We start from the raw sequence: 25,451 nt of genomic DNA, 5'->3' as shown, positions 1-25,451 counted from the left end.
GACTGTGTAGAAAAAATGATTTGAATATTTTAGTGGATTTTAAGGACCTTGATATGCTGAAGAACATGCAGAGGAAGGTTACTCCTCACACTAACAAGTTCAGTTAATGTCCATGCTATAATAAACTCTATTAGCAACCCCATAATGACAAGAGGAAGGGGTTAGATATCACAAAGTTGTGTTGCTGTTTTTTGGGGTTTTTTTTTAAGTCACAAAACAGTTCTCTTAGGTTTATTACTGTTAGAGACTGTAGATCCAAAGGTCTATTCAAAGTGATAGAGACAGGATATGCTTAAGAGCCCTCTTAGTTTCAGTAAAGAGGGAGTTGGGATTTAACTATAAACTGCAAACATTTCTCTATTTCTATAGTTAAAGTCCTGTAACTCATGCTACTTTTTTCTAGTATAAGTACTAATAAAATAAATGAATTAGTTTTAGAAGGTGGTCTCCAGCATAGATGCAGGGAGCTATAGAAAGAGGACAACGGTTGACTATAACCCTGAATACAATTACCTTCACTCTTAAGAAGCAAAATAAAACTGATGCTTGAATGATTTCATTAAGCAAGCTCATTTATTAACTTGCAGCTCTTTTTCTGCCTGGCATGCATTTAACCAGACAAAGCACCACCACAACAAATATCTCTGCTATTAGGATAGCCCCTACTTGAAGGGCAATACTTGTTCCTTCATACCAAGGCCCTTCAGTGTCCGCGGGTCCTAAAAGGCAAGGCAAAAAGATTCAAGAGTCAGATGTTAGGTAACACCTACATTAAAATTAAGGTAGTCATTCTTCAAAGTTTCCATTATAAAAAAGATCAGTTAGTTTTAATCATTTGATTTTAAGTTAAACTTTTTGTTCGGGCTTGACTATAGTATCATGATATTAAAAGGCCTAATTGTTTGAATCAGTCCTTTTCCATCTAAATTTTCATTTGCTAATAAAGATCTAGTGCTAAAGGATGAAGTCGATTCTTGATCAGATGAGAACTTTTGAAAACAAATATAGTTAATTGGTTTAGGAGTTTGAGACCAAAACAATATTTGGACCTATAGTTAAATAATTCAAATAAATAAAAATAAATTTCTCCAGATGCCTTGTGTCATACCTCTAAATGAGGGGGCCTGATCCAATACCAAGACGACAGGTCCAGGAAGACTTGCTATTGTAGACTTCTCTTCAATGACATCTTTGAGAGAGAAAAAATATGTATGCATATATACATATCCATGTATATTTAGTGTCACCATCTGGTCATCTTGATTAATGGTTAATGCTGGGTTTATGAGAGCAAGTGCTATGAAATGCCTTGTCCTCTGTGTACTGCTGTAGGCATTCTTGTTAGGACTAGTGGAAACATTACTATTTTGATCTTATTTTTTAAATGAATTCTAATTTCTCGTTCTTGATCCTAGTGAAAATTATGACTTCATTTACAAAAGGCAAGATCCACTGATGAACATTGGCCTCTAGGGCAAATTCAGAACAATGGTTCTACAATAAGATGGTATCCTTAAGATTTTTTTTTTTAATTAATTTATGGCTCTAGTCAAGTAACTTACTCTCCAAGGTTTAAGAGGCAATGTTAAGGACTTCTTAGAGTTAGGCAAATAGCTAAATACATATTTAAAGTAGGTAAATACTGCTCTTAAGAGGTACCACAATATGACTAATGTGGAAATATGTTTTACATGATTGCACATATATAACCTATATCAAACTGCTTATTGTCTCAGGGAGAGGGGAAAGAGCAAGGGAGAATTTGAAACTGAGAATTTTGAAAAAAGTTAAAAATTGCTTTTACATGTAATTGGGAATAAAAAAATAAGTTTGTTTTTGTTGTTGTTGTTGTTTTTTTTAAAAAGAGGTGCCAGATATAATGCGTACTACATTCAGTGCTGAGGGTACAAAGATGAGGAAGCCCTGCCCAGTGAGAAATGTAGTCTGGGGTATAGGACAGAGAATGACAAACAGATAAATGACTGGAAAGCGATAAAGGAGAAACCGAAAGAAAATGCTCTAGGAAAGTCTAAGGAAGAGGAAAAGAACCCCACAATTCCTCCCCCTCAGCTGAATCAGGAAGCCTTCATGGAAGATGTGGCACTTGTGCCTTAAAGACAGCAATAGACTTTAGCAAAGATGTGAGAAAGATGACTATTTTATTATATTAACCAGTTTTATACAGGACTCAAAGATCCTTTTTCTGTTCATTCAAAGCCTAACCTTCCAAGGATATTTCTGACCTGGCCTAAAAATTCATCCCACCCAGAGCATCTTATCTAGGTGGAATTCTTAGCATAACCCCATTCCTTGTTCTACTCAGGTAGGACTGGGTGGAAGATAGATCCTTTTGTATAGACTGCTGGAAGTGGAATGATCTGGGTGGAGAGGAGTCTCTTTCTCTAAGAGGGAGATCAGCAAAGTCATGGTTTCTCACGCCCCACCCAGCCCTTCATTAGAATAAGCCTACCTCTCATTATAATATTCATTCTCTCAGTGTTAACCAGAGTCGATTTCCACCTCAGGTAGAGTCCCTTTCCAAAGGTATCTAAACATTCAAGCAGCCTCCATGTGGGGTCTGGTTTTAGAGGGAACCACTGACCTCAATTTATGATCTGCTGTCCTAATTAGCCCAGAAACTCTTGGACTTTTCATTTGTCTCAGCTGGGGACAGCTTATATGAAAGCACAAAGGTGCCAGTTAAAGATTAAGGAACAGAAGTTCTCTTACCTCTTAAGGGCAAAGCTTTTAGAACTTTAAGCCTGTCACAAAGCCTTTAAGTATTTACCTCTTTTCATCCTAGATGACCCAGGACAAGTCACTGAACACAAAGGCGAATCTGGATAGAACTGGTCACAGAGCAAGACACTGCAGTGGAAATAGATCTAAAAGATAAATGAACAGGGGAAAGAAAGGAGGTTAGCCAGTCTAATGGGCCATCTCACAGGAGGGCCAAGGCAACTTAGGTCACTTACCAGGCTAGAGAGAGCTTGGCCACCAGCTACGAAGGCAAAAGTCGTAACTTCAAACCTTTGGTAGTGATTGGGATAGTTCACCGAAGAGCCTACATGATGGAATTTTGTGCGGTAATTGTCCAGTGTGTAATCACAGCTAGGAAGCAAGATACATACGTCATCATTTGACCCCTGTCAAACACAAGGTTCCTGGTGCAGCTTGAACCAAATTAAAGTGTAATTGGGAAATATTAGACAAAATAAGTCAATATAAAATTATACAGATACTACTACATTTTAAAACTAAGTCAGTATGAGGCCTGGGGATCCTTATGCATGGATTAATGGTGCCCGTTTCTATTGCAGTTTGATACCACTGGTTTAGATGTACTCTATCTCAAGGTTTATAAACACAACTTCTAGCTACTCCAAGAGATACATCTCTGGTCTACCAATAAGCATGTATTAAGCACCTATGATGTGCCATGGCACTGTGCTAAGCCTTATGCTCACAAACCCTAGCTTCCTTTGCTGTTTAAGCATTTAAGATATACTGGCTCTGAACATGCTCTTAGATTCAAGGGGAAAACACACTTGAAATAAGAGTCACCAGATTATGCTTGCCCCTATCCCCATCCTGGTTCAGGCCAAGGAACCTCAATAGCTGCTGCCCATCTCAGAAACCATGCCTTGGAGAAATTTCTATCCTGGGGCCCTGCTTTCATAACCACTATGTCAGGGAAGCCTTAGCCAGGCTTTATTTCACTCCCTTCCTTTCCTTGCCACCTCATCCATAGTGCCCCTATCAGCCAACTGATATTTTCCCTTTCCATATCTCCCCCCATTCCCCAGTTCTGGTGCTATGAACCATTATCAAATCAACTGTCATAATTCCCAGATGGATTGCATCAACCTAGTCTCACTATTTCTGTAACTTTCCAGAAAAAGTTCCCTTCTCTTGCCATTATTCTCTTATATGCATTGTCTTCCTCATCAGAATGTAGGCTAGTGCTCAAGACATAACAGCCTAGTAAATGCTGTTTTCAATCATTTCAAGGAGGCAGTCCAACTTCACCCTTCCTATGAACCCAAGTGACTTTGCATTATTCCATAGGTGGCTTGTTAATTTGATCATCAGAATTCTGCCCCCCCCCCCCAAGAACTAATTAGCTTAAAGGTATTTTATATAGGCCTTACCCATCCACAATGATATTCCATCGGGGCAGAGATGTAGGGTCCACCGATGCTGTTGCCCAGCAGTCATCTAAAACTAGTTTGATGTTTGGGTCATTTCTATTTATAACTTGTACTTCCATGTAAATTGGTTGACGCAGGTATTTCACTATTGGGTACTGATCATCCCTATATGGCTGCAGATAGGACTTGTCTAGGAAAGGGAAAACTTCTTATAGGATATTGGAATAGTTTTAAGACCAAAGTAGAAATATGAGGGAGCCACATAATAGAAGAATACCAAATGAGGTTCAGGAAGACCCAAATTCAAATCCTACCTCAACTACTTACTAGCTGTGCTACCCTGGACAAGTCACTTAGATTTAGTTTTCCCATCTATAAAATGGGATAATAGGGGAAAGGGAAGGGAATAAGCATTTATTAAGTGCTTACCATGGTATTAGGCACTGTGTTAAGCTCTTTATAAATGTTCTCATTTGATCCTCACAAGAAGCCTGGGAGGTGGGTGTTTTTATGACCTTCATTTTTTATAGTTGAGGAAACTGATGAAGGTAGGGGTTAAGTGACTTGCCTAGGGCCACACAGCTAGCAAATAAGTGAGGCCCTATTTGAACTCAGGTCTTCCTGACTCCAGGGCCCAGCACTTTATCCATTGACACCAGCTGCCTCTATAATAGCACCCATGATGTGTTTGTTTCAAGAGCCAAACAAATAGATAAATTGCTTTAGAAGTATTGAAGCACTATAAAAATGTTATTAATATTATAATGTACTAATACTGTTAATAATAGAAACCACCAACAATAGCTACTCAAGCATAACCAGGATTGTATAAAATTAAGTCAGCAAGAAGTCACTTTGCCAACAGGGACTGAAATGCACATAGGCTGTGGAAAAGTGACCAACAAAAGGAAATTGGACTTGTCTTGGAGAGTTCAAGTGTCATATAATTATGCTTCTTGGAAGCATTTGTATTACTCTTACCTGGGTAGATCTGAAGGATTAAGGAAAGTGGTCCTGGTTTCACTGAAGGGATTGGAGGAGGAAGACTGCTGATATTTGTTCTGACCATGAGGTCACTGCTGCTGTAATAGCATCTCACTGTCAGACTAAGGGAGGGTCAGGGTGGGACAGGGAAGACATGAAAGTAAGTATTTCTAGTTAACCAATTTGACTTGATACTGACCCGGAGGGACTTAATACTGAGCCAAGAGCTCTTACCTGAATTCACTGTCTCTAGTAATTTTGCTTGGGGAGACGTCTGCCCAAAGAGCATGGATTTCATTTTCATAGATAACTTGGTCTCCTTCAAACTTCAGGACAGTTTAAGGAAGAATTCATTAGTAACTGGTTAACTTGAGGAGGGGCAGGTCTCAACCTCTTAGCCTTCCCCATTACTAACCTTTGCTCTTGTTCCACACCCATTCAGGGGTATGTGAAATCGAACCATCTCCTGAGAGGGATGCTTAAAGTCCGGTCCGCAGGCTGCGTCTCTTACTTGGAGCGTATCCAGGTTCAAGGCTGGCTTCGTTTGATGGCTGTAGACTTCAAAGTCCATAAAGCCATCTGGGGTACAAGTGCTATTTGTAACTATAGTTTATAGAGAGGAAAAATTTGTTTATTGAATTTATAAGCTGCTAACTTGTCACAGCTTAGTTAAGTAAAGGTAGAGCACTAGGCCTCGAGTCAGGAACACCCAAGGTTCAAATCCAGCCTCAGACACTTACTACTGTGTGACCATCTGTCAGCCTCAGTTTCCTCAACAGCAAAGTGGGAATAATAAAAGCATCTACCTTCCAGGGTTGTTGTGAGGATCAAATGAGAATTGTAAAATACTTAACACACTGCCTAACATATAATAGGCATTTTGTAAATGCTTATTCCCTTCACTTCTTCCTGTTTAAGAGAGTTTTACCAGATAAAATGCTGCTTTAAGACTTCTAGTAGTCTGACTACTTTGATAGAAATTTTAACATTCTTCAATTCTGGGCAACTCACTTGAACTATATGTCCACAAAGGCTGCTATGGCCAGAACGGAGAGGAGGGAGGGAAAAACCAAACACAAAAAAACTACAATTACAAAACCAATGTCAAATAATGTCCTTACCTACTGAAATGATAGACTCACAGGTTTCAGGATACATTATCACAGATACCATCTCCCCATAATACTGAAAAGTCAGCTTTACTGAAGGTAAATAAAACTGAACACCTGCACCATTCTCAGATACCTGAAAAGAGAATAATTTAAAGATTAACGGCTTGTCATCAGGGCTAGTATGGGTTACCAGAGGTCATCACTGAAGACCCTCAGGATGTTTATAGATTTGCTTTTAGTGGGTTTTGTTTTGTTTTGTTTTTATATAAAGTCACCAAGTCAAGGGATTGTAGATCATCTCATTAGATCTGGAAGCTTCTTGAGGGCAGGGATTATTTCCCTTAGTAAAATGATGTCTGTGTGATAAATGTTTTAAGCCCTATCCAAGGTCAAATACAAGAGACTAGGAGAAGCTGAGACCATATACAACCTCTTTTTCTTTCCCAAACTACCACACTTTATCCAAGGACATAGAAATACAAGTGTGAGATAGTAGAACAGTTATTAGACTTGGGAGCAAGAAGACCCAACTTTAATTCCTGACTCAAACATTCACTAGCTCGCTATGCTAGTCCGGGCATCTCACTTTACTTCTCTGCCTTCACTTTCCTCATCTAAGAGGAGGGTTGAACTGCATCTTCTCTAACCATTGTCCCAGCTTGGACATTTTGGGAAGATGTGTAAGTGGGTAGTAGTTATCAAAAGCCAGTCATTCTGTTCCAAATGAGGCAAAGCCTGTCTTGGGTCTTTACTCAGACAATAACATTAAAACAACTAGAAGTTACTGGTGTGAGGAGAAATATCCAATGTCACAAGGCTTATTACAGGTCCCTGCATCCCCCAATAGTCTTAACTCAGTAGGAACACAAGATCTTAGATTTAGAGCTAGAAGTGATCTTACAGGTGATTGGGCCCCATTTCCTTCTTTTAAAAATGTGGATACTGAGTACCAGAAAGATTATGCAACTTGTCTAAGGTTACTCAGTAAGTGGCAGAGGTGACATAAGGAGCTCTAGTGCTCTTTGTACTATACCTCTGTAATAAGGACAGATGTCAGTAGTGAACAAATCTCCAAGAAAAAGTTGTTTTAATAGGGAATTTTAGATGGATTTCCATTAAGGGTAGAAAATATAAGGTTTGCTATTTAGGGGGAGGGAAAAGTATATGACCTTAGGTTACCAGGAAAATTCACTTAGAGTGAACAAGTCATTTGCTGAACCAGAGAGCAGTTACTATGTTCCAGTCTTTTATACTACAGGAAATTAGGTGGTCAACACATTAGCTTCCTGGGATCTTAGGATTGTAGGTGACCTTTGGTGTAGATATTTAGTCAAATCTCTTCATTTTAATGAGGGATGTCTGAATTTCTTCAAGTCACCAGAAAGGTAGAATACTTTATTTATTCCTTCTTCCTTTGACAGGAAGCTTTGACTATAAGCCAAGAGTTGTCCCGATTTAAAGAAACTTACTTTAATGTGTTTTTATTTTAATAATTCCCAATTACATTTTTTAAAAATTTTCAATATTTAAAAAGATTTGAGTTCCAAATTCTCTCCCTTCCTCTTTCTTGATAGGGCAAGCAATACATCAATTATATATGTGAAATCATGCAAAACACAAGAAACTTACTTTAGATTTCAAAATTTGTTTGTTGAAATGTAGTCTTGAGCCATTTCTTAACTCTACAGCAATGCCACTGGTCTTTGACGAATTCATGGGAACATTACGATTCTCTATATTTATGGCCGTCAATGCCCCTGGAAACTCTGGTATAATAAGAGTCATGTGGGTTGAATTACAGGTGACTGGACCTGGAAGAGAGATCAGTATTACTTATGTTAATCTTAAGTAGGTCTTCCATCTAAAAACATTTTCTTAACTTCCAGTGGCCTCACCTAATATGCAAACCATTCTGGATGAGAGGGTAAGCCTATTTTCAGGAGGTCCATACATAAGCTTGAGAGCCACAGTATACAGGTGATTGTTTTCTTGCTGTTAAAAAAAAAAAATTTAAATTGACATCCTATTACAGGATCAATAGCAGGATTAATCCACATGCAGATGTGTTGGAATTTGGATTAGACAAAGCTTAACCATTTTGATGTAATGGCTTTCTCTGTCAGTGAGAAACTAAGTACCTAGTACTTTATAAAATTAGAACACTTATTGTATGAATGACTAATCTCTTTAGTCATTTCAGAAATGCCAGCTGAATAGGCATGAAAACTTGCTTGACCACATAAATTTTCTGTTGCTAAAGAAACAGCACCAATAGTAGGCAGAACTTAAAAAGGTATGAAATAGTGATGATTAGTGGTTAATTGGCCTTCACAAAATATGAGCAAGACTATATGCCTTAACAGCATTACATAATGGACAGAGGGTCAACCATTGAGCCAGAAAGACCTAGGTTTAATTTGCTTAGAACAGCAACCTTAAGAGTAAGAGATAAGTTGGTAATCTTCATCCACGTTTGTGGAGGGAGTTTAAATGGCTAGAGTTCTCCATATTAACAGAATCACAGATCCAGGGCCAAAACAAACAAATAAACAAATCCCTGCCACAGAAAGGGAAATTCAAATATTACCTTCTCTTGTGACTAAATCTTTATTACTATTATTATTATTATTTTAAACACACACACACACACCTCATAATGAGAGACTCCAACAGCATTGAAGGACACACGCAAGATGAGCTTACTGCTCTCAATGACAAAACTGTAGCCCTGCTGCATGGCTTCCTGAAGAGTAAGGGTTTGAATTCTGGGGCCATCGCCCACAATGACAGTCCAAGCCACCTGAGGTTCTCCACCCTGAAATCAAAAAGCCTTCTTAGAAGTTTGTGTCTAAATTAAGTCTTATAGGCAAGGTTAAACTCATTAGTTCAAATGTTTCATCCTTAAAGCCCTTTAAAATAAGCTAACGCCCATAAGTAGAGAAACGCAAGCTACCAGGAAATCTTTAGTTTAAAAAAAAAAAAAAAAAGACAAAAAACTCTTACCATAGTTTCATCATCAAAACTGGGTAGGATCTGTGAAAATGAAACCTGAAAGAAAAGAAGAATCATTCTAGCTTCTAAAGAAAAAAAAACTGTACATGATATTTACATAGTTCTTAAAGTTTATAGAGCACTGTATATACATATTAATTTGATCCACACAACAACTCTGTAAGGTAGGAACTAAAAGTTATTGCCACCATTATACAGATGGGGAAACTTTAACTTAGAAAAGTTAAATGATTTGCTCAAACTGTCCTGGCTAGTAAGTATGAAAGGCAGGATTTGACCCCAGTTATTCTTGGAAATATGGTACTTTTTGGGAGGAGGGGGAAAGAGAACATTAGGCTGAGAGAACTAGGAGTCTTTGTTCTGGCTTAGTAACAAGCTAATTGTACTGGAGACAGTTAATGAGTTTCTGTATCTTGGCTTCCTAATCTGTCAAGTTATGTGCCTGGCACATAGTAGACAATAAATGTTTGATGTTCGACTAGGGAATTTAAAATCTTAGAGGTAAAATGTACCTAGCCTCTCATCTTAATGTTCCTAAAGCCTTCAAAGGGTTTGTTAATAGAATTTTTCTCCCCCACCGAGCCAGTCTCTAACCGAGACTGCTCAGAGCTTCACGAAGCAGACCTAGAGAGGGAGTATCAGTAATCAAGTAGTTTAATCAGTTTCAGTGAGGAATGTTCTCATAGTTAAAGTTAAAGCACATGCTTAAATAACAACTGGGGAAGGTGGATTACAAACAATCATTTAGTGGTTTCCCATGAGAAACACACAAGTCTCACAAAACAACAGTTCTGGAGTCAAGTCTTTGGGGGTTGTGACCACCTCCCCTAAAGTACAGAACCAGAGTTCTGTGACAGAACAGGTTCTACAATCTTTGATTTGCTTCACTTAAGGTCCAGCGATTTAGCTTTAATTAATCAGTTTAAGCTGAATTGTGAGCTCAGACTCCCTAGCCAGAGAGGCAGCTCTTGAGAAAACTAAATTAGTATTCATTACACATATCATATTGATTAATATGAAAATTACAAATTCCTTTCTTAGGTTCATCCATGACTATGAAGGAAATGGATACAATTTTAGTTTTAAATCCTAGTTGTGTTTAAGAAATGAGGATTTTTTTAAAAAATGTAATATAATGTATAGAGATAGTAGAGAGAGCAGGAGTAGGGAACCTGCAGCCTTGAAGCTGCATGTGGCCTTCTAGGTCCTCAAGTGCAGCCCTTTAACCCAGTTCCAACTTCACAGAACAAATCCCCTTAATAAAAAGGATTTGTTCTGTAAAACTTGGACTTAGTCAAAAGGCCACACCAAAGACCTAGAAGGCCACAAGTGGCCTTGAGGCTGAAGGTTCCCTACTCCTGTTCTCTACACTGTATCTCTATCTACCCCACCCCTGGGTAGAGAACATACCTACTCCCCTACTTCTACCTTCACCCCACCCCACTTTCACAGTCAGAAAACTAGTAGCCTAGAGGAAGAAGCTACTTGCCCAGGATCATGGCTGATTGGAGTTCCTCTAACAGCCATCACCCTGAGCAACAATAGCTATTATTTACATAAAGTTTAAAGGTTTACTAAACACTCAGCATACATGATCTTATTTGATCCTTACAATAACCCTGGGAAATAGATATTTTCTCCATTTTACAGATGGGGAAAGCAGGCAAGTGTCCCAACCCTTAGTCTATTGTTTTATTAGACTCCACTAAAATCTTCTATTGGGTTTTCAAAATCATGACACCTGGCCTCAACCGTAGGCTCAGATGAGTAGCTACATTCTGGTGCTGAGTAGACATTTCAAGTCAACATCTGTATATAATGTTTGGGTAATCTGTAGAGAGGCACAGTCCCTGTTTTCTAGGAGCTAGTAAGGGTACCTAGTAGGGGTAGCAGGATTCCAAAACAAAACACCCAAGAGGTTGCTTACACTACCACATGTATAAAGAAAACCAAAAGTTGTGGAAGAGGCACTCTGAAAGCAACTAGAAGGAAAGTCAGATTGCCATACTCACAGACATGAAATCCTTGGTACAGTTTGTGGCTGCTAACATTTCACCTAGAACTTCATCAGCTTGAGTGGCAGGACAACTGACCTGGTAGGTTACAGCCTGGTTGCTCAGAGTCTTGTTGGGTAGGAATTTGAGTTTCACTTGATACATACCATGCTGGATACAGACAAAACAAGACACAGTTGGCTCTGCTATAAACTCTTGGATCAAAGAGATTTTGCAGTCTCAGAGGCCTGGAATACACCTATCACTTCCCTCAAAGGAAATTTTTGTTTTGAGCATCAGGAGGAAGTCCTATGAACAATTAAGTCCTTTCAGATGGTCTGCTGAGGTTGTACCTTTTAGTAGAAGGCCTCCTGAGCCACTGAGTTTGCAGTCTGTATTTTTCCCCCTCTAATGAAGTAGCCCAGTATATTTTTGGGTCCTTGATTTAAGTACCCAGAGCTAGACCCGCAGTTCTACCTTTGTTGTATTTGTTATTCAAGCTATGTCCTATGACAAATTTAAGAAATATATCTCACCCTCCAAGCCATGCCTGATACCTTTGATATCTGCTCCCATGTTCTAACCCTATCTCCTAGACTTATTTGCAATTCAAAAATTCTTTTTCTCTGGTGACCTTGAAGACAGGTAACAAGAAATGTTCTTGTGCACTACAACCAACATCACATAGTCTCATTTCCAACTCTTCCCCATTATTCTACTGATTAAGAAGTGTCTAATTTCACTTTAATCAAATTAGTGCTAGTGTCACCAAAGAAGCATCAAGCACATAGGGACAAACTTATGTGACTACTTATGGTTTAGTTTTAGGAACCCTAAAAACCAGGAGGTTGAACTAAATGTCCTCTAAGGGTGCTTCTAGCTTAATCAACCATAGATTGGTATCAGCTCAAACACCAGTGTTATTTACTACCTGTGTCACTTTAAAAAAAAAAAATTCCCTGGGTCTCAGTTTCTTTATCTGTAAAAATGGAATACTTACCCTGCCCACTTAAAGTTGTTAATAACCTGGATCATAGGATTTAGATATCTAGTATAATCACCTTACTTGGCAGACAATGAACTCAAAAAGGGAGTTGAATGACCCACAATCTCAGTAAGTGGAAGAATTAGAACCACTATGCCAAACCTACCACTAGCCAGTTTGTCCTTGGCATGCTATTTACAATTTTTAAAAATGGCTTATAGCATGGATACCTTAGATATATGGTTTCCAAGGCTTCCTCAGTGTTTTGTTAGTGATAAGCGCCAATAAATCAGAGCATTAGCTCTGATTGGCTGGCCAATATCACTGGCCTGCTCACCTATTGTAATGCCTATTGAGATAATAGCTTTTCTCGGCCACCTGTAATGTTTATTCTGACATCTTTTTTCATGGTTCAGTGATTTCCAATTTGCCACAACCAAAATAGCCTCCCCATTCAGAAGTGGCTCGTTTTCCCCCCCAAAACAAACACTTACCACCAGTTCAGCACAACTCTTATACATGGCTCTCAAGATGAGATTTTCTGAGGTCATAACATGATCACAACTCAGGATTTCATTACCAAAGGAATCTAGAGGAACCAGAGATGCAATTAGAAGGCCCAGAGCACCACAGAAGTTTCAGCAAAGTACCTAACTTCCACTCAATATTCAATGTAGGATTTGCCCTACAAAGACTTCCAATCCAATTGTTCTCCTAAGTTGATTAATTTATGCGTAATTTTTTTTTTTAAAAGAGTCAACTAACCCACAAGCAAAGCACATGAAGGCTTGTGGAGCAAATTATCCTTTCCAGGAAAGGCACAAAGGGATATCACCATGGGAACTGGCTCTCCCCTATTCCCAACCTTCCCCAGCTTTATGGAGCCTGTCCTACCCTTCAGAAATTTCAGCTGTTACAAAGTACTGAGATATTTATAATCCAGTGAATGCATTGAAGTTAGGGCTCGTGATTTTCCCATCTTTGTATCCTACCATAAGGTACTGCATGCAGTAGACGCCAAAATAATGTTTGTTAGAAGCTCAATCTTAATGAGCCTGAACCAAGAGCTGTCAGTAACGTGGGTCCAATTAGCCAATCTGCAAGACCTACCAACCACATATGCTTGCCAAGACTTGTTGCCAAGATCTTCAGGAAACTGAATCTTCATTTCATCATCATAGCAAGTGACTGTGCCTAGAAACCAGAAGTGAGTAACATACAGCTGTTTCTTCCCCATCCTCAAATGGGGAGGGGGAATTTCTACCTAGATATGGGAGGAAAGGTGAAGGGGATTACCTTACCCACCCCTAGGCTAATTAGGAGCTTCTCTTCTGACACTGAGAGGAGAAACAGCAGCCAACATACCTGGGAAGCTGGTAGTTGAGAAGTTACCAACCACTGCAGAGGTTACCAGGGCCACAAGGCAGAAGAGCCAGGGAAGGTGTGGGCCAGGGCTGAGGAGAAAAGAGAGAGGCTTTGGCTCAGCCAAAGAACACAAGGGCACCTCCACCCTCTTCACTTAGTGCAGGGGTCCTTACTCGTTTATCTATCACGGAGCCCTTTAGCACTGTGGTGAAGCCTATGAGTTCCTTCCCAGAATGATAATTTTAAATACATAAAATAAAAATACATTAGATTACAAAGGGAAATGGGGATTAATAAAAGCATAGATGTGTCTGAGTTTGATTTTTTTCCCCTCACATCCAAGTTCACAGACCTTATAAAACCCATCCAAAGGCCACAAGTCAAGAATCCATGCATCTGGTGCTACTCACCATGTCCCTTTAGGGTCCCCGGTTAACCTGACTCTCCTCCACATCGTTCACAGCAAACAAACCTCAGAGAGCTCAGCTCATAAACCTGAACTTATGTAGGGGAGGCTGTGCGCATGCAAGGTTTCCTCCTACTCCCCCCCCCAGGTGGTGCCTGGACCTTTGAGTCTCATTGAGAACACCTGGCTCAGGCAGAGAATTGGGACAAGCACAATGAGCACAAGCTGGGGGTGCTCAGAATCCCTCTAGAGAGAAGGGGACAATGTGATCCAAGGCCTTCTCAGCAGGGGAAAGCAGGCCTAGTGCTTCTGTTCCAGGGAAGCAGGGAATCTGCACAGTCCTGCGGCTCATCTGAGGCATTCCCCACCCCCTTCACCCCCAGCAAGTCTCTATTAACCAGGCACCTTGAAGTTGCCCAAGAGGCACCAGGTGAGTGGCTTGGAATACTTCTCAATGGTTGAGGAAAATCAGTCTTTAGCACCTGGTAGCCATGATACTAACCACGGTTGAAAGGGAATGGTTTTCACAGAGCTAGGTAGCTAGTGGATAATACCCTGAACCTTTGGACTAAGGAATACCTGAGTTAAAATCCAGCCTCAGATACTTACTAGTTGTGTGACCTTCTGTGTCACTTAACCTCTGTCTGCCTCAGTTTCCCCATCTGTAAATGGGAATAATAATAGCATGTACCTCCCAGGATTGTGGTGAAGATCAAAGGAGATAATATTTAGAAAGCATTTTGTAAGCTTTAAAGGGCTACATAAAGGTAAGCTTTTTTTCCCCCCAAAAAAGGAAATGGGCTGATTGAAAAAAGAAATAAGAGGAAAACAAGTTTAGTGTGATGTCTCTTAACTCTTCTACCACTGCAGTAGGATCAGAGAATTTGGATATGGAAGAGACCTACAAGATCATTTAGTATTATCTTTTAATACCTGAGGAAACTGAGCCTAGAGAGAATAAATGACTGCCCCAAAGTCATACAGTTGAACCAAAATTCAGACTCAGGGCCTCTGATCCCAAATATTCTTTTTCTATATCTCGATGCTGTGAACAGCTGGTGTTCTTCTTCTCCTCCTCCTCTTCCTCCTCCTCCTCCTCCTCCTATGTGTAAGTTTCATGGGCAGGAGCTAAAAACATACAGCCAAAAACCCCTTCAGATGCATGTCAGGACTATTTAACTACTGCTGAGCCACTGTGGACTTTTTCTTGAATTTGGCATCTAAGGATTCCCCCCCTCCCTTTTTTTTCTTTACAAGGATGGTCTTTTATGTAGGCAGTTGCTAGTTTAGCCTCACTTGAGGACCTCTGCTCCAAAATCTCCCCAACAGGCCTGCAATGGATACCTGCCACCATCATTAGATAATTCTTTCTTGGCATTACAGTTTTTCAACTCCAAGAATGTTTTGGCACCATTAAAATATCCTTGGAATATGTAACATCTTAAGCATTTGAGTGTTTTGGAGTTAGAAGGGAGGATCTTAGAGATAATCTAATCTAACCATCTCATTTTACAGATGAAGAAACTGAGTCCCAAAGAGATGGAGACAACCTGGCTTGTTGCTCTAGGAAACAAGAGGAAACAGAAACCAGACTGGTTGAATGATCTAGAATAAGTGAACGTGTGTACATTTGTCTACGAGCTATACTTCACATGCAGGAGGAAGCTTGCTGTAATGATCAAGAGGTGGCCCTCAAAGTCAGGAAAATCTGGGTTCTAGGTTCTAAGCCTTTGACAAGTACTGGCTCTGTCATCCTGGGCAAGACACTCTGCCTCTCAGTGCCCCCAAGCCAAGAGTGTAAGTTGCAGAACAGTTTTTGATCTGTATCAGTAGAGCGATTTTTCTCATTGGGAATTCTCCATACCAACGAAATTACAGAGTGAGACTGTGCCAAAACTCCTAAATGCTTCACACACAGTCAGCAGTGTGTGCTGTCTGAAAATGCAGGACACAATTTGGAGAATAATCTGCAGTATTCACACTTTCTCCATCCCTTCTGTAAGTCTAGACAATTAACAAAACGATAACTCAAGCCCTGATTTGTAGCTTCTGCTGATTTCCAAGATACAAATGCTCACACTGAAAATTTAACAATTGGTTCTAGTTTAACAATTGGCTCAAGCTGGCCTTGATCCAGCCCACCCTTGTGTACAGTCCACTTTGCTTCTGAGTGCAAAGATTAATTAGAAATATTCCACAGTCAGCACTAGGAATAAAGGAACTTGGGTTCTGCCACTAACTTGCCAAAGTTATATCACCTTTCTGGGTCCAGTTTCTTTATCAGTGAGATAAGAGAATTGAAAGAGATGACCTCTAACCTTCCTTCTAGTTGAGATATTCTGTGGTTAATGAGAAATATAGAAAATATAATTAGCCATGAATAAAATAGTATAAAATAGCATGGACCAATAGGAAGAACTTTGGCAGCAGAGCACCTAGGTTCAAATCCAGCCTCAGTCACTATTTGTGTGACCTTGAACAAGTCATTTCAGTCTCTGGGCCTCAGTCTTTTTTTCAATCTGTCAAAGGAGGAGGTTGGACTAGATGGCCTTGTAGGTCCTTTCCAGCTCTTTATCCATGATCCTATGAAATTGATGTAACCCTTTCCCAATGTCCATTGGGATGAGATTCTCTTCTTATATATTGGTCAAGATGAATACACTGACCTGTGTAAGGGGAAGGGTGGAGCTGTCAAAAGCATGAAGAGCTCTAGCCTTTGCTAGTCTCCTTCAACTCTTCTTTGGGGACTTATCAAAGAGTGAGTTGCTTCAGGCACTTCTGGCTTACAGCTTTGAGAGAGAAGATGGAAGAGACCAACTCCACTTTAGATTACTGAAGGAAAAGATTCTGGGAAGGCATGAGAGGAGCTGCCAGTCTTCACCATTCTCCTGTCCCCAGCTTGGTACACTAGAAACTTTGGGGAGTTTCCCCTTGGACGAGATCCAGGACACTTTCTCTTGGTTAAGCTGAGTTAATCTTGTTTCCCGTGAGAGAGTTCCTTCATTCTCTATAGTCTGGTATATATTCTCCTATGTATAACTTCTCTGCTTTTTGTTTTGCTACCAATTTGAATAAATACATTTTCTTTGCTATTCTTTATGCGTGTTCATGATGGAACTGGCATTTGTTTGGGAAAGGGTCAAACCTTGGATATAGAGCTTGGAGTCCCCCCAAAATGACAAGGTGATCAGAAGTTGTATGGAACCCTAGATTAATAACATTTAAGGGAGTAGATAGATATACTTCTAACCTGGTTACCCCTCTCAAGAGTGACCTCGCCCCATAACTTCCTGCTTCCCTTCCTGGCGGGAATTAAAGTCTCCCTTGGAGAAGAATCAAGGGAAAAGAGGTTCAAAGTCCTTCCTTTGAGTCACACAATTACACCCTTGCCACACATGGGGCCTCATTATACCTGAGGCCCTTCCATTCTTTTTTGTTGTTGTTGGTAACTGATGATTTTGTTTTATTTTTTATATTTTTTATTTTCACATTAGTCATGTTGTAAAGAAGAATTAGAACCAATAGGAGGAAACACAAGAAAGAGGAAACAAAACAAAACAGAAGAAAAAAAAGACAAATAGTATGCTTCAATCTGCATTCGAACTCCATAGTTTTTACTCTGCATGTGGATAGCATTTTCCATCATGAGACTTTTGGAGATGTCTTAGATCCTTGCATTGCTGAAAAGAGCTAAGTCTACCAAAGTTAGCCATCACAGAATGTGGCTGTTACTGTGTTCAACGTTCTCCTGGTTCTGCTCATTTCACTCAGCATCAGTCTATACAAGTCTTTCCAGATTTTTTCTGAAATCTGCCTGCTCATCATTTCTTATAGCACAATAGTATTCCATTACATTCATATGCCACAACTTGTTCAGCCATTCCCCAGTTGATGGGCACAACCTCAATTTTCAATTTTGTTTTTGATATTAATAAGATCTGCTGTATTTCCCTTGTCTTTGGTATCTTTCCCTCATTCAGATATTTCGTGTATTAATCTCTTGACACCATCATGATTGTGTCTCCTCCAGAATAGATACCCTCAAGGGCCCTTCCACTATCGCTACATTCAGTTTACCTGGGGGAAAAGATAGTATATAATAGAACAGGCTGGGATATCCATGGAGTTGGGCCCTTGCTAAGCAGGTAAATTTTGATCCTTTGATCCCAATGACATTCTGTTGAAGATGATTCACCACAGAGCTACAGTCAGGAAGAATCTCTAATCCCCAGTAGATTATAAAATAGATGAAGAGTGGTTCTTCTCTCTTGTTTCTTGATCACATCACTTTGGAACTCTGTCAGCTCTCTTTTAGACTTCCAGTGAAATTTCTTTCCCCAATCCTCCAGTAGAAATTGAGACTCTGTGCTCATGACATTGAGGATATGTGCTTGCCTGGATGATTGTCTCTTCTGCCTCTATGTTTCCTCCTTGAGTACAGATCTGCAAGCAGCAGGCAGCAGTCCTGAGAGATGGATGTTTTAATATTGGTCATTACTCCATAAGCCCTTAGGTTCCCAAGTTGGTTTTGGCTGCCTGGTGAAAGGTGTTTCCTGCACCTTGCACCATTTCTTGGAGATGACCCCTGAAAGAATCATTCTGAACCTACTAAAACTAAAGACCTAGTTGTCCAGGAGAACGAGACCTTGTGAGTAACTCAGATGGTTCAGGCCTGAAATGAAAGTGAAGCGACTGTTCAACAGTTTCACAAAATGCCTTTATATTTGAGGGGAAATTATAAGGATGGTGATGGACTATTTTTTGTATTTTAAATATTTGTTCATAGATAAATAAGGGCAGCTAGGTGGCACAGTGTACAGGGTGCCAAGCCAGGAGTCAGGAAGACTTATCTTTCTGAGTTTAAAACCCATTAGCTGTGTCACCCTGGGCAAGTCACTTAACCCGCTTTGCCTCAGTTCCTCATCTATAAAAATGAGTTGGAGAAGGAAATGGTAAACCACTCTAGTATCTTGGCCAAGAAAACACCAAATGGGGTCACGAAATGTCAGACATGACTGAATAACAACAACAATAAACAAACACATACAGGTTGTATTAAGTGCTTAATGTGTGCTGGACATCATGCTAAATAGAAGTCTTTTGTGTTTTTAAGCATTTTTTTTGAATAGTAGAGGAAATAAGTAGCTGTTCTCTGTCTGATACCTATTTTGTACATTGAGTACCTTTTCTAGAAGGGGCCCTGTTAATCCCTTTTGGGGAGACTCCAGATATGAGCCATACCTAAGTTTTGTTTAGGGATTTTCCCTAGGATTCTACTCTGGGAATGAATAGGAATATAATTAGTCAGGGAAATGAGAAAAGCCTGTATTCCTCTTTTTGGGTCAGGTCACCCTCAGGATGAATTGAGGCTCCATGTCATTCCAAAACAGGAGTGCCTGGGTCATGGATTATGTATATTCTTTGCAATGAAAAATTAACGTCTAATACCCAGCAAACTATGCTAGTAGATAACTGTAAATCACTAACCCTGCAGTGCTGTGGTAGGCATAGCAACCACTAAGGCACTACCCTGTAGGGCTGGGCTAGTTTTTCCCTAAAAAGTAGAGCAGTCATGTCACACTCAAATAGAAATGGAGGCTGCTAACTCATTACAAAGTTCTTTGCAAGCCTCATATTGACTTAGAAAACCATATATTAGTATTATTTAGGTTTTGTTGTATTTTATTTATTTATTTATTATCTATTTTATTATTATTATTATTAATTTTGTTATTTTATTATTTATTTATTTTGTTAAATATTTCCCAGTTCCTGCAGTACTTGGGAGTATTGTAGGCTGCACACTAGAGGGTACAAATCAAGCAGAGAACATGGTCCCTGGCCTCAAGGAGCTTACATTCTAATGAGGGAAGATAGCATGTAAATGGGAAATAGAAAACAACTGGGGGGATGGCACACATACACTCACTAGATGGTAGAAGTAGAGGAGTCATGGCATAGAGATGACTGGGAAGTGAGATAGAGACCTGGGCCCCAGCAAGATAAGGAAAAAGTTCAGAATTGGGGTTAATTCCAGAGGCAGAGTACAAGGTTCTGGTGGGGAAGAGATAGAAATGATGGTTGGCATGCAGAAAGCATGGCATGGACATGGCTTAGAAAGGTAGGCAGGTAATTTGTCCAGGTAGTTAATGCAGACCCAGGTCTAGAACTCTATACTCTATTGAATATGAGAGATTTTGGAGAGGAGAAAAGGTAAGAATCTATTCTAATAGAGGCATACAGTATAAGACCAAAAATAAGGTTGTAGTTGAGAATGGGTAGAAATCTCTCTTTCTTTCTTTCTTTTTTTTCTTTTTTGTTGTTTTTTTAGATATCTCTATTTCAAAGAAAAGTTCAGTAGGAGGCATGAACAAAGGTAAGAGCAATCCTACACAACTCAAGATGTATACATGTGTTGTACCTCAAAAATTGCATGCCAGGGATGTTGTAAAGGAGATTTCAGCACTGGCCACACAGAATGACTCAAAGGTCCTTTCCAATTCCAAAGTTCTAGGATTCTAAGTCTGAAGGACAAGGAGGATGGAACAGTTTATGATAATGGAGTTAGATGGAGGGGAAATTTTTATTTTAATTTCCATTATGAACTTGACAGACACCAATACACATAATCATCTTAATAAAGAAGAGAAAAAGAGGATTGTATACGAAAGGGTGAACTTCTGTTATCAGAGGAGCACTAAACTCCCCAAACCTTCATTTATAGAGGTCTCATAACTTTCCTGGTAACTCCATTTTCTATTAACTGCTTTGCTTGGTTTGGACTTGGAGAAACAACATGCCCCAAGTCAATTATGCCCCTGGTGGCATCCAGCCTTTTCAGTTTTCTTTTGTGTGTTCTTAGAATATAAGATCCTTGAGGGCAAACAGTGTTTCTTTCTTTTTTTTTATGTGTATCCCCAGGACTTAACACGATGCTTGACACGTAGTAGGTACTTAAACATATTTATTGAATTGATCAGTTGTGGTTTTTAAAATATATATTACATTTGACATAATAGTGAAAAAACTGCCTTGACTATTCTGTGAACTTCCTTTTCCTCTCTTCTGTATATTTTTAAAATGTTTCATTGATACCCTTTTCTTCTTTTCCCCCCATTACTGTCATTACCCACCAACATCTTCCCTACCCCTACTCTACTTTCACCCAAATAGAAGCCCTTCCTTGTAACAAACAATTATAACAGAACAAAACAAATTCACCCACTGGCTATATCTGAAACTGTATGTCTCAATTCTGTACCTCTACTCTATCCTCTTCTTGGGAAATGTAATTCATCATCAGTTTTCTGAAGACATGGTGGTTCATTGACTTGATCAGAGTTCTGAAGTCTTTCAAAACTGTTTTTCCTCACATTATTGTAGTCATTGTTTAAATTGTTCTACTATTCACTTCACTCAGCATCAGTTCATAAAATCTTCCCAAGTTTTTCTGAATTTAATCCTTTTATCATTTCTTACAGTGCAATAATATTCCATTACATTCATATCCCATAATTTGTTCAGCCGTTCCACAATTGATGAGTACTACTCCTTCGGTTTCCAGTTCTTTGCTACAACAAAAGAAGGTGCTATAAATATTTTCATACATGTGAGTCCTTTCCCTCTGGTAAATGTCTATTAGTGGTATGGTTGGTCAAAAGGTATGCATAGTTTAGTGATCAAAAGTTATGTATAGTTTAGTGTCTTTGGGGGTAGAGTTCAAAATTGATTGGCCCAATTCATAGTTCCACCAACAATGCATTAATGTTTCATAGCCCTAGAGAAGAAAATTTAGAAGGGACTCAAATCAGCTCTATTTGTTTTACACTTTGCTTTAGGTAGAGGGATATGCTTTGTAGAGTAGTTCCTAGGACTTAAAGCTGGTAGGGCCTACCCCTACCACCTATAGTAGTTTTATAGAGCAGGGAATGGAGAATCAGAAAAGTAAAGTGACTTGCTCAAGATCACATAGCTATTTAAATAGCCAAAAATAGGATTCCAAACCAGGTTATCCAACTTAAAATTAAGCGTGCTTTCCACTCTACCATAAGTTGTCTTGTACACAGAAAGAAATGAGATGATAAAATACGAGACTGTGGAGGTATAAATGGCAAACGAAACCATATGAATAGATGATTCACTAGGACAATTCATTTAGGAGAAAAGCCGAGGAACCTGATCAAGTCATTGTCATTCTTTTCTATTAATAATCATTTGTGTATCATTTTAAGTTTGATTTATAATTCAGTCTGCCATTCTGAAAAAAATGGCAGCCAATAAAAGTTTTTAAGTGGGCATTTTTTCTGTAATTTTACATGGATTTTGATGACTTTTGTTGTTTGAAAAAGGGTAATAAGTATATGATTATCCTGATTGAGACTTTCGGGTCAGAATAATTTACTGGTATGAAATCTGAAAAATAGAGAAGAGAACTTTCCCTAGGTCACAAAAGCCAATTAGTTGCAAAAGTAGAATTAAAATTCATAGCACCTACTGTGAGTGCCTCCCCTTCCCCTGCCCCCTCCCCCACCTGCCATCCTCTCCATTATTCTTCATTGTAAAGCACAACCAAATCATGAGAGGGTTGCTTTCTTTCTCTCTTTTCTTTTCTTTTTTGGCTGGGCTTAAAAAACAAAAAAAACAAAAAAAACCCCTCTTCATTGTTTCTAGTCCTAATTAGACTGTAATACCGTCTGGGATTTAGCATTTTTAAAATGTGCAGTTGAGAGATGCCAAATAATACCTCATGCAAACCAGATGGTACAATAGCAACTTTGTCTTTTTTTATTCCGGCAGGAAAATAGGACTGTGAATAGTTTGAAACTTATGTGAACAAATTAAGTCCCACCAGCCCTTAAGAGGCATTAAAATTCCATGAGTCAATCTACCCACCTAGTTTTTCTTTTACATTTTAATACGAAGGAGAAAAAAGAATGGGTAGGCAATGGTAATGATGGGAGGAAAAAGTGTCTTTTTACATCCTTTCAAGAGGAAAACAAGCCAGTTATTCCTAGTATCTGCAATCTTGTGAACAAGAAAAGTCTTATTCAAGTCGGCTGAAACAGTTTTGGCCCAATGGTAAAAAGGAAAAAAGAGATCTAGCAGTCATTTTCTGGAGAGTTCTTTTGACAACAATGTGCTTATCTGAACAGATAATGAGATTTTATAGGATCATGCACAAGTTCACAACAGATTTCAAGGTAGTAAAGTGATATATTGTTTGGGCTTTATAGTGTTCCTGTGGGTCATGTTGTTAACTGGGAATTTTTTGAAACTCCCTTTTTTCCATGTTGGTTTTACCTCAAATGAAATACAAACCAAGACAACACTAATTGAAAATGGTTTGTGAAAGGCAGATTTCCTCTCATTGCCTTTTTTCCTTATTACCAAAATATGCGTGGGTTTCTATTCCATGCAAGCAAGTTTCTTTTATAATTAGAAATGAATGGCTTTAGAGACTGGAGAAAAACTGCTTGTTGAAAACTAGATCTCTTGAGGGAAAGAGAAAGTCTACTCATTACATGAATATATGTATTCCTAAGCCACCCAAGCCACTGAATTTCTCTTACAATTAGCAATGAATAGCTTTAGAGAACAAAGGGAAAAGTCTAGTTGGAAGTTTGCTAGCAAGTTTTTCTCAGGGTGGATTAGAAATTTGTACACATATGAATTTGTAATACCCTTTGTTTTCTTCTCCCGCCCTCCCCACCCTCCACCTACATGACCACACATAAATGAAATATCTTGCAGTTCCTAATAATATAATTTTACCTCTGCTACTTTTAGTCAATTCAGATTGGATACTTTAATATATCTGCCCCAGAGTGTCCATGGTCAGACTTGCTATCTTTCATTTAGTTAGATTTGCAGGAGAAACTGCAAATCTGTGGGAATAAAAAAACCCTGCAAACCAAACCCTGAATGGAAAAAGTTATTTCTGGCACGACAGGAGTTACCAGCTGAGGATGTGGGAGAACCTATGAAGATGGATCACTTGAGGACAACTGATCCTCTCTTTTTTTTTTAACCCTTTCCTATGGCCAGAAGTGGAATTAAGAATGGAATAACAATCTATCCCATTAGTCAGGGTTGGCCAACCTAAGATATAAGATAATAAAAACAACAAGAACAACAATAATAGCATTTATATAGCACCATATATGTGCCAGGCACTATGCTAAGTGATTAAATATTAACTTATTTGATCCTCACAACAAACCTGAGAGGGAGATGCTATTATCATACCCATTTTACAGTTGAAGAAGCCGAGGCAAACAGAAGTTAAGTAATTTTGCCCAAGGTCATCCAGTAAATATCTGAGGCTAGATTTGAACTCTTATTCCTGACTCCAGGCTCTGAGCTTTATCTACAGTGCCAACTAGCTGCCTCAGGAGAATCCTAGAGCATCTTTTCAAAGCACAGAGGAGGTAACTGGATACCAGAACTAGGAAGAGATAGTAGAACACTGGCCAAATACAAAGTTGAGTCTGACTAAAAGTCCAAAAGGAAATTGAATACTATGAAATTATAACAACCAAGTTTGACTTCAAAGAAGAGACATAATGAGACATTTCCTTACCTTTTTTTGAAGAACTAGGGGATTATGGGTTTGAAATAATATTAGTAATGTTGGACTTTTTTCCATTGTGTTGCTTTGTTGAACTGATTTCTCTCTATCTTTTAAATTTTTTTTTTTGTTATAAGGATGGCTCTCTGTTATCGAGAGGAGAAGAGAAAAATTGGGAAATGTAGGTAATGTAAAAACAAAAGATACCGATAAATTTTATTTTAGAAAGAAGAAATGTAAAAGGAATGTTGAAATATTTTAATTGTTTTTTTAAAAAAGGAGAAATATTGGAACAACAGCAAGAAACTCCATAAATTTTTTAAAAAGAAATAAGAAAATTTAGAATGGAAATAAGGATAGAAAATAGGTCTGAGATTAATGACTAAACCAGAACTTTTGCTGAAAAATTCAGTAAAACAAATGAGCAAGGAGGCATTTAATAAATGTTGATGGGTGAAAGCCAGTTTGATTGATAAGGCCATAGAACCCCTAGGATGCAAATGTATAAAATCCCAGACATTAAGGACCCTTTTCAGCCTTTTCCTGGAATGGTGCTATTAGAATTAAATTTCCTTTTTTTTCCATTCTCCTCCCTGCTCCGTGTCCCTGCTTCCTCATTAGGTAATTTTGTAAATACTCTCACTTTATGGGTTATATAGATAACAAGTCAGCCTCACATTGGTAACATACTGGTTCTTTTCTCAAACAATCTATAAGTTTGAGCATGAAAGTTTCTGTCCACTGGAGTGTGGATTCTTCCTCCTCTCACCCCTGCTACCCACTTCAGGCAAAGAAGCTGTACATCGAGACTGTCCCTGCAATCAGCTATTCTCTTCCTTCTACTACGAGTGGCAATAAAGTTTATTAACTCTGTG

At 38.9% G+C, this 25,451-nt stretch overlaps 1 protein-coding gene across 1 annotated transcript; it reads right to left on the bottom strand.

Annotated features, from left to right (window-relative positions):
* Window positions 1–554: 554 nt before the first annotated feature.
* On the bottom strand, window positions 555–14,057 carry LOC114052191 (zona pellucida sperm-binding protein 2-like). The gene is made up of 17 exons (XM_027874668.1): window positions 14,014–14,057; window positions 13,604–13,692; window positions 12,733–12,827; window positions 11,272–11,424; window positions 9,251–9,295; window positions 8,898–9,062; window positions 8,143–8,239; window positions 7,877–8,058; window positions 6,257–6,380; window positions 5,551–5,738; window positions 5,370–5,461; window positions 5,133–5,257; window positions 4,152–4,341; window positions 2,976–3,111; window positions 2,789–2,885; window positions 1,109–1,189; window positions 555–719 (listed from the first exon to the last, which is right to left on the bottom strand). Exons 1-17 carry the CDS (start codon window positions 14,055–14,057, stop codon window positions 577–579), a joined length of 2,046 nt encoding a protein of 681 aa, XP_027730469.1. The 3' UTR covers window positions 555–576.
* Window positions 14,058–25,451: the final 11,394 nt, after the last annotated feature.

This window comes from Vombatus ursinus, unplaced genomic scaffold (assembly GCF_900497805.2).
Source record: "Vombatus ursinus unplaced genomic scaffold, bare-nosed wombat genome assembly UNPS02014807.1, whole genome shotgun sequence".
NCBI classification, from domain to species: Eukaryota; Metazoa; Chordata; class Mammalia; order Diprotodontia; family Vombatidae; genus Vombatus; species Vombatus ursinus.
Note: the sequence above shows the minus strand (reverse complement) of the source record. Positions and strands in the feature narration are given on the sequence as shown.